Raw genomic sequence first — 12,810 nt, 5'->3', positions numbered from 1 at the left:
TTTAAGAAATGAACTACTAACCATGATAACTATTTTCGATGGTGAGGTCTTCCTTCAGGCACAAACAATCCAAAACATTTCATTTTAAAGTGGGAGTCACACACATAAAACTGGCAAAACTACAGTTAGCTCCTAGGTAATTTACAGCAGAATTTTTAAAATCTCATGAAATCTTACAAACAAGAAACAAAAGGAAACTTACAGGTGCAATACTGATTCAGAATCTTATCATGGTTTTTGAATCTAATGCTTTTGCTTAGGTGGCAAAGGATAAAAAAAATCTGGAAAATAAGCATTTTAGTATCCTTAACAAAAACTTTGCTGAAAGAAAGTATGGAAAGCTCCAAAAAGTACAATATTTATATTCCAATTAAACAGCACCTTCTGCTGCACTTTTTGGAATACTGGATCTGAAATGTGAGTGAAACGAATATTTATACTACATAAAACTGGAGAACTGCAGCTTACATAGCTGCAGAAATTCAAAGAGCCTATTTATTCTTTTGCTTTCAAGGCTTCCTTTTTTTTTTTTTTTTTAATATGGAGAAGATATTTACAAGGGTAGACTTATTTTCCCTCAAACCTTCTGTTTAAATAACAATGTTAAGCAGTTATTCAAGTCCCATTATATAGGTACTTGATTTAATTAGATGGTTATGGAAACAGACTCAACACCAAGCCTCCTTAATGCTGGTGACCACTGCCCGTTTGGAAGAACTGTCTCCATGTAGAGCCAAGAGACTTAAGCAGTAACAAACATGCTGGTGGACAGCTCTCTGGGGACTACAGTGATTAAACAAGAAGTTTTGGAAATAATTATAGCCTTCACTGGCATCTGAATAAGCACCTAACAATATAGACATCCCCTAAGAACCTCCACTTTGCCTGGCCCTGATTTGCCTGGCTCTGGTTCTGAAGCAGTCTGAGAGATGACGACTCCGTAACAGCGCAGCTGCTTCATTCCACACCAGCCAGTGCTGTTCTTGAACCAAACCTGGTAACCTTCCTCCTCTCCTTGCCCCCTCCTCTGTGCATTCCCTCTTCCACTCAATAATACAGGGATTTCACAGGGTAGAACAGGGGAGGCTGCATACATCACAGTGGATTACCAGGAAGCCGAAGAGATCAAGGGATTCATCTCTAACACTCCCGGAAAGCTTCCTCTTTTTCACACTACACTAACTATGGGGCAAGCGCACATCAGATGACATGACAGAGGCTAAGCATCCTTCCAGCTACCACCAGCAGTGGAATTCAGAGCAGCATCACGACAGTGAGCCCCGGATTTGTACAACTCCTGCCAAGAATTCCAGGCTATTGCAGATCCTGGCCAGAGTTCAGTAATAGTCGCCCTTGCCCCCTGTGTAACTACTAATCATTTCTTATGGGCCTAACATAAAAAAACACGCCAACTCTTCTGCCATTCAGTTCTTTAGAGCAAATCCAGTCCATACCTAAACCTTAATGTTCTCTATGTCCTAGAGCAACCTTTCCTACACTCATGACAAATCAGGTCACTTGATAATTTAACTGATTTCCCATTTGATGCCACTATACAGGAATTGGGCAGCAATTCCCTGAGAAGACCCCCTGCTGGGCTCATTTCCTAGCAGATTTTGCTTATACATGTCCCTGTTCAACCTAAATCCAGAAATATTAGGAGAGCAGGGAGAAAAAAATGTTTCAAAGCTATAGATATATTCTAGGACAGGATTTAGATTCACAGATAAGAAAATACCAAAAAAACAAAAACAAAACCCCCCATAATGTTCAAGAGAATTAACTGCTTTGGCTTTTTAAAAATTTTAGTGGAGAGTTTTAATTTATCATAGAATGCTCATGTGCTACAGACGTGAAGACTCCATCTGAACCATTAGGAAAAAGGAAAACAGTGTTACAGGATTTAATATTATTCCTCAGAATAATATATTATTCCAAAGTCAGCGAGAAAAGAAAAAATCCATTAACACTTAAGAACGTAGCCCAACACTCCTCCCAAATCCAGGGCCTGGCTCTGGCATGTCTACCTGAGTTCTGATCGGCATCTACCAGCCACAATGTTTATTCATGGGCTCTCATGCTCTACCTGCAAGTACCAATTTCATTCTCTAAGCTCCTGATTTTTCTTCCTAAAGCCCCGGGGTTCTCTTTAAGCTCCTCACACTTCTCCACTGCCTCCAGTTTCCTATCTACAGTTATTGATTGATATATATCTGCACTCTGCTTGATTTCCTGACATCAATAACACAGGGGAGTTGTGTAGTCCATAACATTTCCTAAAGTGTTTCAGAAAAATCCTAGCTCTTTAGCTTTCAGGCTGGGCTCTCTTGTTTCTCTATAGACTAGACCAACTGTGAGAGGGAAAACAAAATGTCAAGTGCTGGAGACCTAATAAACAAAAGGGCAATAAGAGCAATCACACACAGGTCCTTGAGTTTACAGAGTCCTTTCCAGAATCCCAAATGTCATCTTCATTATTGCAAATGAGCAGGGCTTGAAAACTAATTCAATCATCTTAATTGCCAAAACAAAACAAAATAAAATTCTTATCAGAAAAATTAAGAATTCTTAATATCCTTTGGAATCCTACTTCACTTACACTAGGATCAATTTTTAAAGAAATATTTTTACTCCAATCAGTCATTTTAGAGAATGACATCTTGAATGCAAACTGGATTTCTGACCGTACTGCTCAGCATATTGGGTATGATCACACACATGTGCACCACAGTTCAGAGGCCAGGCTATTACTTAATTCTCTTTATTAAAATTTTTCAATAAAATTTTTAATCTCATAAATATTAACATTTAATTCAATGAAATGGGGGAACAAGCAACTTAATACTTAATTTTTATTTATTTCCTCCTCTTAGAATTAACATAAGACAAAAACACCAACTTGGGCTCCATTAAGGCATTTTAAATAATAAATGACTGTTCTTCAGAATTGAGAATTCTCAATAATAGAACTGGAATCCATCTTTGGTAGAAGCCAAGACCCCAAGTATAATTGGCAGTCCTTGATTACTGATTCATCGTGTGCACAGGAGAAATTACTAGTTAGCTCCCGCTTCTACCTTATTCATCTGGATAAATGCATATGCTCATTCTTAACTATTTCTCAGAGATATATTAAGAATTCATTATAGGGTAAAAAAGGAAAAAAAAAAAAAAACCTTTAGTTTGAACACTCCATAGAAGAACTGAATATTCATTATAGTATTTTCTCAAAGAGGGACCAAACGTCAGTCCAGCCCTTCTAAATAACTCTAAATATTTAATCAGTGGCTAACAGATAAAACAGTAAGTAATCTTTCATCATTGTTCTTTTTACTTACATGAAATCTCTGATCTACTTCATAGTTGACCTGTTTTCTGAAATCCTTTCAAATGAAAGACAGAAAGGAAAGAAAAACAGTAGAAGTTGGCAATTAGTAACAAAATTAAAAACCAATTGAGTAAAAGGTGATTAAACTAAGGCTTTTTCCTGATTAAATTTATAGCAAAACAGTTTTTTCTCTGCATAAATTCTGCAAGTAAGCATACGATTATAACAACACTTTTCATTTTTTGAAGTACTAGCAGCAGCATAAGAAATATTAAAGAGGTACGTAATTCACATGCCAATACCTTTTGTGCAACCAGGAAAGTGAGGCGCCGAATCCCATGCTCAACCAGGGTAGCTTTCTACAAACAAACATGTAAACAGAAGATCGATGAGATCTCCACTCAGCCTCAGTTTTACCCCATTCAGTCCTCAGAAGGCTCTGATTGCACTAAGCACTCTTTTTTGAATATCTTTATCTTGACTCAGTACCTTCAAACTTGCAAACAACAAATCTCAACATGGCTCCTGGGACTAAGTTTCACAAAATAAGTTTTATATATTGATCTGAACAAAACTGAAAGAGAATTTTGAGGAGAAGAAAGGGTCGTATGAGGTCACTTAAATTCTCTAAGGACTGATACATACCAAGGTAGACCTTAACAAAATTTCTGCTTATAAAAATCAAACTGGTGGGCTTATATTTAAATGTGAAGATCACTACTGATATAGAAGCTAAATAAAATCAAGTAAAGAAAAAATTTCCATAAAATAGAAAATTCAAGTCCTAAACTGTTATTTAGACTAGAGCCATCACCTATTGTTTGATATAGCATTCCTAGAATTCAGCCTAACAACTTTTAACCTTTTCAGTTCTGAAACATTTCCTCTCTACTTTATATGATGGTATTTTTTTAAAAGATTCTCTTTAAAAATTGTTAAAAGCAGTGTTTAACAGTCTTTTAAATTTAGTGATTATTTGTATCTCCACTTGGCATAGGCAAGCAGTATATCAGAGGTCAACAGAGACCAGCAGCTTCAAGACAGTCCCTTACATGAGTCTTGGGCCTTTGGGTCAGCCTTCCTCTACTTGGTACTCCTCACTCATCTCAAAAGATAAAGACAAAGGAACAGATTAATGAAGTGAGTAAAAGCCATCCTCTTAAAGGACCGTAACAAAGAGGGGCTACATGTTAGCAAGTACAGAAGCAATCGCACCCATTGAATGACCTGAAAAAAATACATGAATGAATAGAAAAAAAAAAATAGAAAAAAATATGTGGACTTTCACAACCTACATCCAGATAGTTTAATTACCTTCTTTACTCTAACCAAGAGATATATTTATAAGCCAATTCTTAACTTTTTATTTTTCAAATTTTATTTATTTATTGAAGTATAGTCAGTTTCAATGTGTCAATTTCTGGTGGATAGCATAATATTTCAGTCATATATACAAGCATATATTTATTTTCATTAAAGGTTACTATAAGATATTGAATATAGTTCCCTATGATACATAGAAGAAAGCTGGTTTTTATCTATTTTTATATATAGTAGTTAATATTTGCAAATCTCGAACTCCCAATTTATCCATCCCACCCCCTTTCCCACTGGTAACCGTAAGACTGTTTACTATGTCTGTGAGTCTGTTTGTTTAACTTTCTTAATACTATATATTTTTAAAATCAAAAATGGCTTCTTCCTCTTATAAACAAGCACATTCCTGGGCCATTTCCTCTTATTTTTTCCATTTCTACTATGGCATTGCTTAGTAACAAAATTAATTAGCAGCATAAGCAAAAGATAACTGGAGAAATGAATTTTCTAATAATAAATTACCCAGTCAAATATGAATGAATTTTCGTTTAACTACACCTTAAAATGATTGGCACTGGCATCATACTCATTAATGTAAATAATCAAATATTGATACTACAATAAGAAAAGGAAGGAAGGATGGAAGGAGGGCAGGAGGGGCGGAAGGAGGTGGGGGGAGGAGGAAAAAAGAGGTGAGGGGTGGGGGTGGGTCTCTGTCTCTCAGTATGCTGAGGAACAGAAACATTTCTTCTGATACCAACAAAGAATTCCACTACAGCCAAGTCCTTCAAAGACAAGCATCAATAGCTATGTTCTGGCAAGGGAAGAAAATAACTTTAATAATGCCATGATTTAAAATCAAAATTGTTATTGCTTTAAAAATTCCACAAGTGGCTGACAATAACAGCAGAGCAACAGGATTCTGATTACATTGTAATAATGCGGGTCTCACAGCAAGTCCACAGCTATTACCCAGCGATTAGGCGTCAGCACCTGGAGAAACTCCATTTACACTGACTGCTTCAATCTCCTCCACAAGTCATTTACAAATATATGATCCTAATTTCTATGAGAGAAAAAAAGACATGCTGGGACTAGAAGATTATTTGGACAATTTGGATCAACCTATCTGATAGTTTAATGTGTTCTTTAAAAGAAAAAAAAAACTTTTTCTAAACTGCTAGGAGCATGATCATGAAGTGAAAAATAAAACTAGTTATCACTTCAGCTTTGTTTTTAAATTGCTTTTCCTTCCTTTTCTTTTTATATATATATTTCAAAACAAGTAGGTGAAAATGCCAAATATTCCTGGGTAAGCACAGTACCTGATTCAGTTAGCAGCTCCCCCAGGTCTCGCAAAGTCAACTGTTCCCCTTCTGCAGAGCCCTGGGCAAAGACGCTGGATTTCTCTGTGCCTCAGTTTACAAGTCCAGTAAAGGAAAAGGGTAACTTACCAGCAATTAATGTTACAACTATATGTAGTGAAAATAGAGAAACTGCCTCTTTAAATCCATGTGGGATGATATATAACATACAGGTCTGAGGGTTAAGAAAAAGCCTAAAGTTGAGGTCAAAACAATGAAATGTGGGCAATTAGTGTCTCACAACCTGGGAAGAAACTTTCATAGATTATTTCATCAAGCAACAGCATCAGCAGCCATGTACAACACTAGGACTCTTCCAGATAAGGTCACCTTGGTCACTGGTCTCAGGTTAATTTCATGAGGTCATGCATGAGTTAAGGGCAAGAAGGAAGGCAAATTTCTCTTCTAAAGGAAAATTCCTAGGCATGACCCCTACTTCCACTTCTCTGGAAGCACCTTTCCTCACTGCGATCCCACAGCCAGCTCATGTTCTGTGAGAGCACCGTGGAGACAAAACTACCATCTTTTCCTGGGTATCTACAATTTGCCTATGGCACTAACTGCTGAATTAATTTTAAAAATGTATTATTCTTTTTTTTATGACAAGCACTATGGGCTAGGTGCTTTCTGTTCAAAGAAAACACATGGGTCTTGTCATTAAGGGCAGCTGAGGAGGGGCACTTTGGCATCTATCATATATTGCAACGACATGGAACCACAGATTGTCATTTTGAATGTGCCTAACCAGTTGCCCCAGCTAGACTATAAGTATCTTCAGGGCTAGGAATGTACTATTTACTAAAGCTGTGCCCGCCTAGAGCTGGCATCAAAGCCTTAAATTCTACTTTTTGCCCTGTCATCTACTGGCAAGTGATTAAAGGGCCTTAACCTCTCTGGGCTTGAGTTTTTCCCCACATGTACAACTGGAATAATTCCTGACTAATCTAACCTCATAAGATTGTGGTAAGGTGCAAATAAAAAAAAATTGAATAGAATGTCTTTATAAATAAAAAGTATTATTATTGCTAATAAATGTATGCTAACCAATTAGAAATTCAAAGGAGAAAAATACATTTTTAGTTAGGGCTACTCAGAGAGGTCCTCATAAAAGAGAGAAAATTTGAGACAGTTCTTAAAACAAGCAGGGTTTAGAAAGAAAGGTTGAGGGGAGGGAAGGAAGGAGGGAAAGGAGGAGGGAAGAAAGAAAGAAAGAGGAAAACATTCCAGATAAGGTGCAGTAGAAGAGATCAAGCAAATAAGGTAGAGGAGACAAAGACTCAAGTCTTTTCATGGAATAGCAAAGGCTAGATTGTTAGCCTTCATGAACAGGCTGATGTTAAACACCAAGTGAAGGAGGTTTCCTGAAGGTTAGAGAGAATCAATCCTGAGTGGGAGAGTACCTTGGAAAGGGGGCATTTTGGACATCGAATTTTGTGGTGGTGAGCAGAACTGAAACCACCTGGAGAGCAAGACTGAAGACCACAGGTAAGCCTGTTGCAATGCCTCAGATGTGAGGTGAGGAAAGGTCTAAACTAGAGAGATGGTCATGGGAATTAAAAAACCACAAAGAAGGGGGAAGGAAGGAAGGAAAACAGAGAGGGAGGGAGGGGAATGGAAAGGAGGGGAGAAGAAAGGAGAGCAGAGGAAAAAGGAAAGGAAAGAAAAGAGTAAGAGAAACTGCAAAGAAAACACTAAGAGACCACGATGACTGGCCAGATACAAATACACACAGACAGAGTGTGGGTAGAGGGGCAGAATCATGGAACAGCAAACAAAAGGAAGAAGCCAGTGATTTCTGAATGATTGGGGGCAAAGGATTTGGTTACTAGGGGGTTTTTTGGTTTTGTTTAGGTTTTTTTGCACAGGTTGGGGGAGTCAGAAGAGGTGAAGGAAAATGATGGGAATTTAGGTTTAAACTATGGATTTTGATGTCAACACAAGATATCCAAGTGATATAAAACTGAAAGGAGGATGCAAGTATAACTGACATTTCCAAAGTTGGCAGGGAAGGTCACTGAAGGGGCCCGAGGGAAGTTTGGGCCGAGACATGCAGAGTTGTCACCAAAGGAAATGCAGCAGGTGACCGGAAATCAAGTCAAGATTGGAGCTCTAGGAAAGATTTAAGAACATATCGCCACTTCCTTAAAACATTTTAAATGTTTGAGGTCTATTATTTCTTGACAGAAAAAGATATGCATTTTATACCATTAAATCACTTTGGAATGTTACCCAATCAGGCAGAACTATGTAAAAGACATAGCCATTATCGGTGATAGGCCTTGTAAGTAGCAACTGATAGAAGGATGGACATGACATACAGCCAGCAGGAAAGGGGCCATCACCAGTTTCCATGCAAGCTGAGGACTTACATTTTGCTGGGTAAATTCTCGGAACATTGCTGCCAGCCTGTCATCCTCAATGTCACAGTCAGTCTTGATAGCCACATTCAGAATGTGTATCGGTTCATCCCGGGGGACCTACAACCCAAGAACAAAGAAATTAGGAGGCTGGCTAATACAAGGCAGAGAGAAGTTATAATATTCAGTAGAAAACCTGAAAAAGAAATATGCCCCACAGGACATTTTGAATGGCCCACTGGTATGAATGAGCAAACTGAAACCACTGCCCAACACCCACAATGAAGGTTAAATAAAAACATCTAACTTTTAAAAGATAAGGCAGCAAAGGTATTAATGAGAGGTGGCCCCAAATCTTGACTTGATATGAACTTGAAGACCCACTGAATCTCAGCTTTTCCACCAATAAAATGGGAACAAAACCACTTGCCAAATCTCTTCACAGAATGTAAAGACAAATGAGTGAAAGAAGCCATCTGAACATACTTCATAACAATTTACCAAACAAAGGAAGTATGAAACCATGGGAAAATAACCTGGTAGGGAAGAAATAGGACAATTTGTTTACTAAGAAATGAAAAGAAGGGATTTAATAAAAGGACAAATTTTTCAACACAGTTTCTATTTTTTCTGCTCTCTGAAGCCCACCATTCCCTAAAGACTACCATAGCACCACTCTGCAAATATACAAGCCATTATTGAGTAAGAATTAAAGCAACCAAAGCTCAGAGACCCAGGGCAGCTGCCATGGATGTAGCCAAACTCATTCCGCACTATGGATTCCAAGATTAATACAGTTGTTTTTATTTTTAGGTTAGCATTTATATTCCACCTGTTTCCAAAACTACTTTGATGAGGCATATAAAATTAAATAATATAAATTAGAGTGGAAAAGATGAATTCTTCCTCATAATGTTCCTAAGTCATAAAGCAAGTAGACAAGTCCTGTACCTGAAGGAGCAAATATACCCCTAAAGGGGACACCATACCTTGTCTTCGTCATAAAGAGATGTGTGACCTGCCTCAGGGAATGTGGGGCTTTGGGGTGGGGAATCACAGAAGCAGCCCATCACTTCATCAAAGATCCTGAAAAATACCAGAGAAACACCATGAAAACCCAAGTGGCAGAAAACCTAAGTGGCAGGAAACGTACGCTGTTCCTGTCGGCCCTGTCTTAGAGAATAAATAATCTATCCTACCCTGTGCTCAATAGTCAACTAAATAGAATTAACAGTGGCTAGAGGTGACATGCAAAATTTCACCAAGTGGCAGAAATTAGGAGGATGGATTGTTTAAACTGTAATAAAACCATATTTTTTTTCTTTTTAAAAAAGAATGATCTAAAGCTTTTTCTTTTCTTTTCTCTCTTTTTTTTTTTTTTCATATGTAAGGTATGAGCATCGCTGTCATCATCGGTCTTAAAGTAACAGAAAGAGCCTGGGACTAGAGCAGTGATAGACCAATGTAATTACCCCTCTCCCCCAAGGTAATGCATCAGTATACATCAAGAGACAGATGCTGAATGCATTTAATCAAAAGATGTATCGTCTCTGGTGGGGCTCAGTCTCGTGTTGTGTTTAAGTTCTCCTTACATTTCACTCATCACAGAGCAGATAGCTTCTTCTGTTAGCAACTGAGGAAACGATAGTTTTTGTTTGTTTCTTTTTTTCTGACCAGGCTCATATAACAAGTAGAGGCTTGCAGAGTCTGCACGAGAGGTGGAAAGGGAAGGACATATACCCCTCCGAGGGCGAATACGGCAAAGGCTACGTCTCGTTAGCTGGCTCTTGGCTAATCTGAGGTCCTTTATTCATTTGACAGAAACATGAGAAGCCCAAGGCTCCCCTCGGATAGACACAGTTCCATGATGCCTTACCTGACAAAATCTTCAAAAGTCCGAAAAGAGACCATTCCGCCCATCCGCTGACACGGTGGAGTGAATGAGTTGTCCAGCAGCACGTCGCTGACACTAGCTACATGAGTCATGCCATAGTGGTTGAGGTTGGAGGAGAAGGACATTCTAAATGGTAATTCAATCAAGTGCATTAGACAAGGAGGGTAGGAGCAAGGACTGGGAGAATAACAATAGGGAAAAGGAGCGAGGAGGAAACTGAGGTAGGGTCAGGTTGCACAGCAGATCTGGTATTTTTAACCCACTATAGTTAAGGTTGTCTTGCTAGATTCACATTAACCCTTGCATTTGAATTCCTGCCCCACCCCCGACACACAGTATTTTTTACCATTCCCCAAATTTCTCCAAATAAAAATCTAAGAACTGTCAGGAACATCATAATGGTTTTAACACAACGACATCATGACATGTCGAATGAAGGAATGGCACTTAGGGGTTAAAAACCATCCTGCACCTTCCCCTTCCCTAAAACATTCCCTCTTTTAAAAGGAAGTAAGCAAGCCAAGTGAGTCGCAATGAGGCAACACTTACGGCATTTTTCTCTAGGAATTGTAACAGATTAAGTATTCACAGATAGATGCATGTACAACAACCAGTAAAGTCATTTGGAATGGTCTAGTAAATCATTAAAAAAAGCATGGTTCATCATAGAGAAACAAGTCATAGTCTATAAAAGGAACTTCACTGAGGTGTTTACTTTTTTCCTTTAATGGGCTGATGGGGAGAGCAGTTAAAAGGATTATATAGCTCCTTCCTTTTTTGAAAGAGAGACAATTTTGCAAATTTTCCTTTTTTTCTATTTAAACACTTCTATACCAAAGTATATCTTCGCTGAAAGCCTTTAATTAATCTCAGCAAGATACAAAAGGGCAGAGCATGGGTCTCAAAGTATGTGTAAGCATGACAAATAGGTGTAAATGGAGATGCTCAAAGAGAATTGAACTGATTTTTTTCCATCTAAAAACATAATGAATCCGGATATTGCTTGATGCACCTCAGCAGCACATACTGAATAAATAGTACTGTAAAGTGTTTATGAAGGCCCAGTCATCAGGACAGCCTGTTAGGAAGGACCAAGACACAGGATGCCTCCAGCACTTGCCTGACACGTTACTGGCATACTGATCTGAAGCAAGTTTGGAGCAAGGCAATGGCACCTGAACTTTGGGGAGCTGCTCAGAAATCTCCTTCAGGTGCACCACCTGCAGTATTGCAGGGGGAAGGGAGCTTGCAAAGTGGGCTAGTAGTGATCTGGGTACACACTGTACTCTATTGAAAACTGTAATTATAAAAGGCAACAGAATTTTTTTTATAGAATGGGAGTGCTGCTCACACAGACTATAGAGACTAACACTCCAGGTTTTTAATTCCTTTGGCAAATGACGACTATAAAAAAGGTACCTCATCTTTTGACAGTACCAGGGACTAGAAAGGTAGAGTGGGAGAGGAAACCATTGATACCATGAATGAAACAAACAAATGAAACACACATCAAGCAAGCCTTACACACTGTGCTCGCTAGAAACTGGGATTCAGAGTTGTTCAGACTCAGATATGCTACCACCCTCTTTTCTAGGATCACCAAAAGGACTGAGCAAAGGAGCAAGTTTGTGAGGCATTGTATCTTTTCTACCTGCCTGGCATTAGACAGGAAAGATAATTGAGATAACCCTTAAAGGGAACTGCCTCTGAGTAAGCTAACAGGCTACGTTGGTGGGAAACAGGGGTTAAGAATCTTTTTCACTCAACTGAGCCCCATGGGACATATCCACATTTCAGTTTCCCCCACGACCCTGCTCTTGGGCCAGGACGGCTGAAGGCAGGCAGGAATGAAGAAAGCCCACTCTCCAAGAGCAGATAAGAGGACTGGACAAAAGCACTCCCTTTCCTCTCCCCATACAAACTGGATGCTAAAAACCATGATCAGTTTTGATTACTTAATATTTAAAGGGAGAGGGACAAAATAAACATATATCTGTAAATATTTCAGTAAATAATTTGATCATCTACAAAGAGCTCGCCACCAACTTGCTGCGGCTTTAGCATTTTGTGGATTCCAATCAGTACTGCTATCCTCTCAAACTTGCACTGTGTTGCCTTGCTTGGCTGAGGAGCAGAAGGAAGCACTGCAATATTGCTTGTGTTACAGTGGTCTCGAAACATCTTCACAAGGCTACATACAACACATCAAAACTTAAGATATACTTTTCAAATGTTAATCTTATTATAGGTCTGAAATAAAACTTGACTTTCAAATCATCATCACACTTTAACACTTTAGAGAAAATAGCTAACAAACTGATAAAACATGAGATCAGCTATTCCTGCATTTGCATTTCTCTGGAAGGAGAAGCGAATCAGAGAAAGTAAAAATTGAAAAATTTATGAACAGTTTGCCAGCATAGGAGTAATCGTAAGGTTTTCTCCTCTGAAAGCCCCAAACTAGACCGACAACTTAGCAAAAGAAGATGTTTACAGCAAAGCTGAACATCAGGCAGATTCCTCTATCATGTATAGCGAGGTGGGAGCTTT

The 12,810-nt window shown here is 38.6% G+C and overlaps 1 protein-coding gene across 10 annotated transcripts in view; it reads right to left on the bottom strand.

Moving 5' to 3' along the window:
- ACACA (acetyl-CoA carboxylase alpha) overlaps positions 1–12,810 on the bottom strand; it is a 256,134-nt gene that overhangs the window by 97,746 nt on the left and 145,578 nt on the right. For all 10 annotated transcript variants that reach the window (XM_014559143.2, XM_032498300.1, XM_014559162.2 and 7 more), the window contains 5 exons: positions 10,243–10,386; positions 9,356–9,452; positions 8,379–8,486; positions 3,631–3,687; positions 3,339–3,383 (listed from right to left, as the gene is read on the bottom strand). In XM_014559143.2, the coding sequence (XP_014414629.1) occupies positions 3,339–3,383; positions 3,631–3,687; positions 8,379–8,486; positions 9,356–9,452; positions 10,243–10,386 (451 nt within the window). The remainder of the gene's footprint in view (positions 1–3,338; positions 3,384–3,630; positions 3,688–8,378; positions 8,487–9,355; positions 9,453–10,242; positions 10,387–12,810) is intronic.

The sequence above is a fragment of the Camelus ferus genome, chromosome 16, assembly GCF_009834535.1.
Source record: "Camelus ferus isolate YT-003-E chromosome 16, BCGSAC_Cfer_1.0, whole genome shotgun sequence".
In the NCBI taxonomy this organism is placed as follows: Eukaryota; Metazoa; Chordata; class Mammalia; order Artiodactyla; family Camelidae; genus Camelus; species Camelus ferus.
The sequence above is the reverse complement of the archived record's forward strand: the minus strand, read 5'-3'. Positions and strand labels throughout refer to the sequence as shown.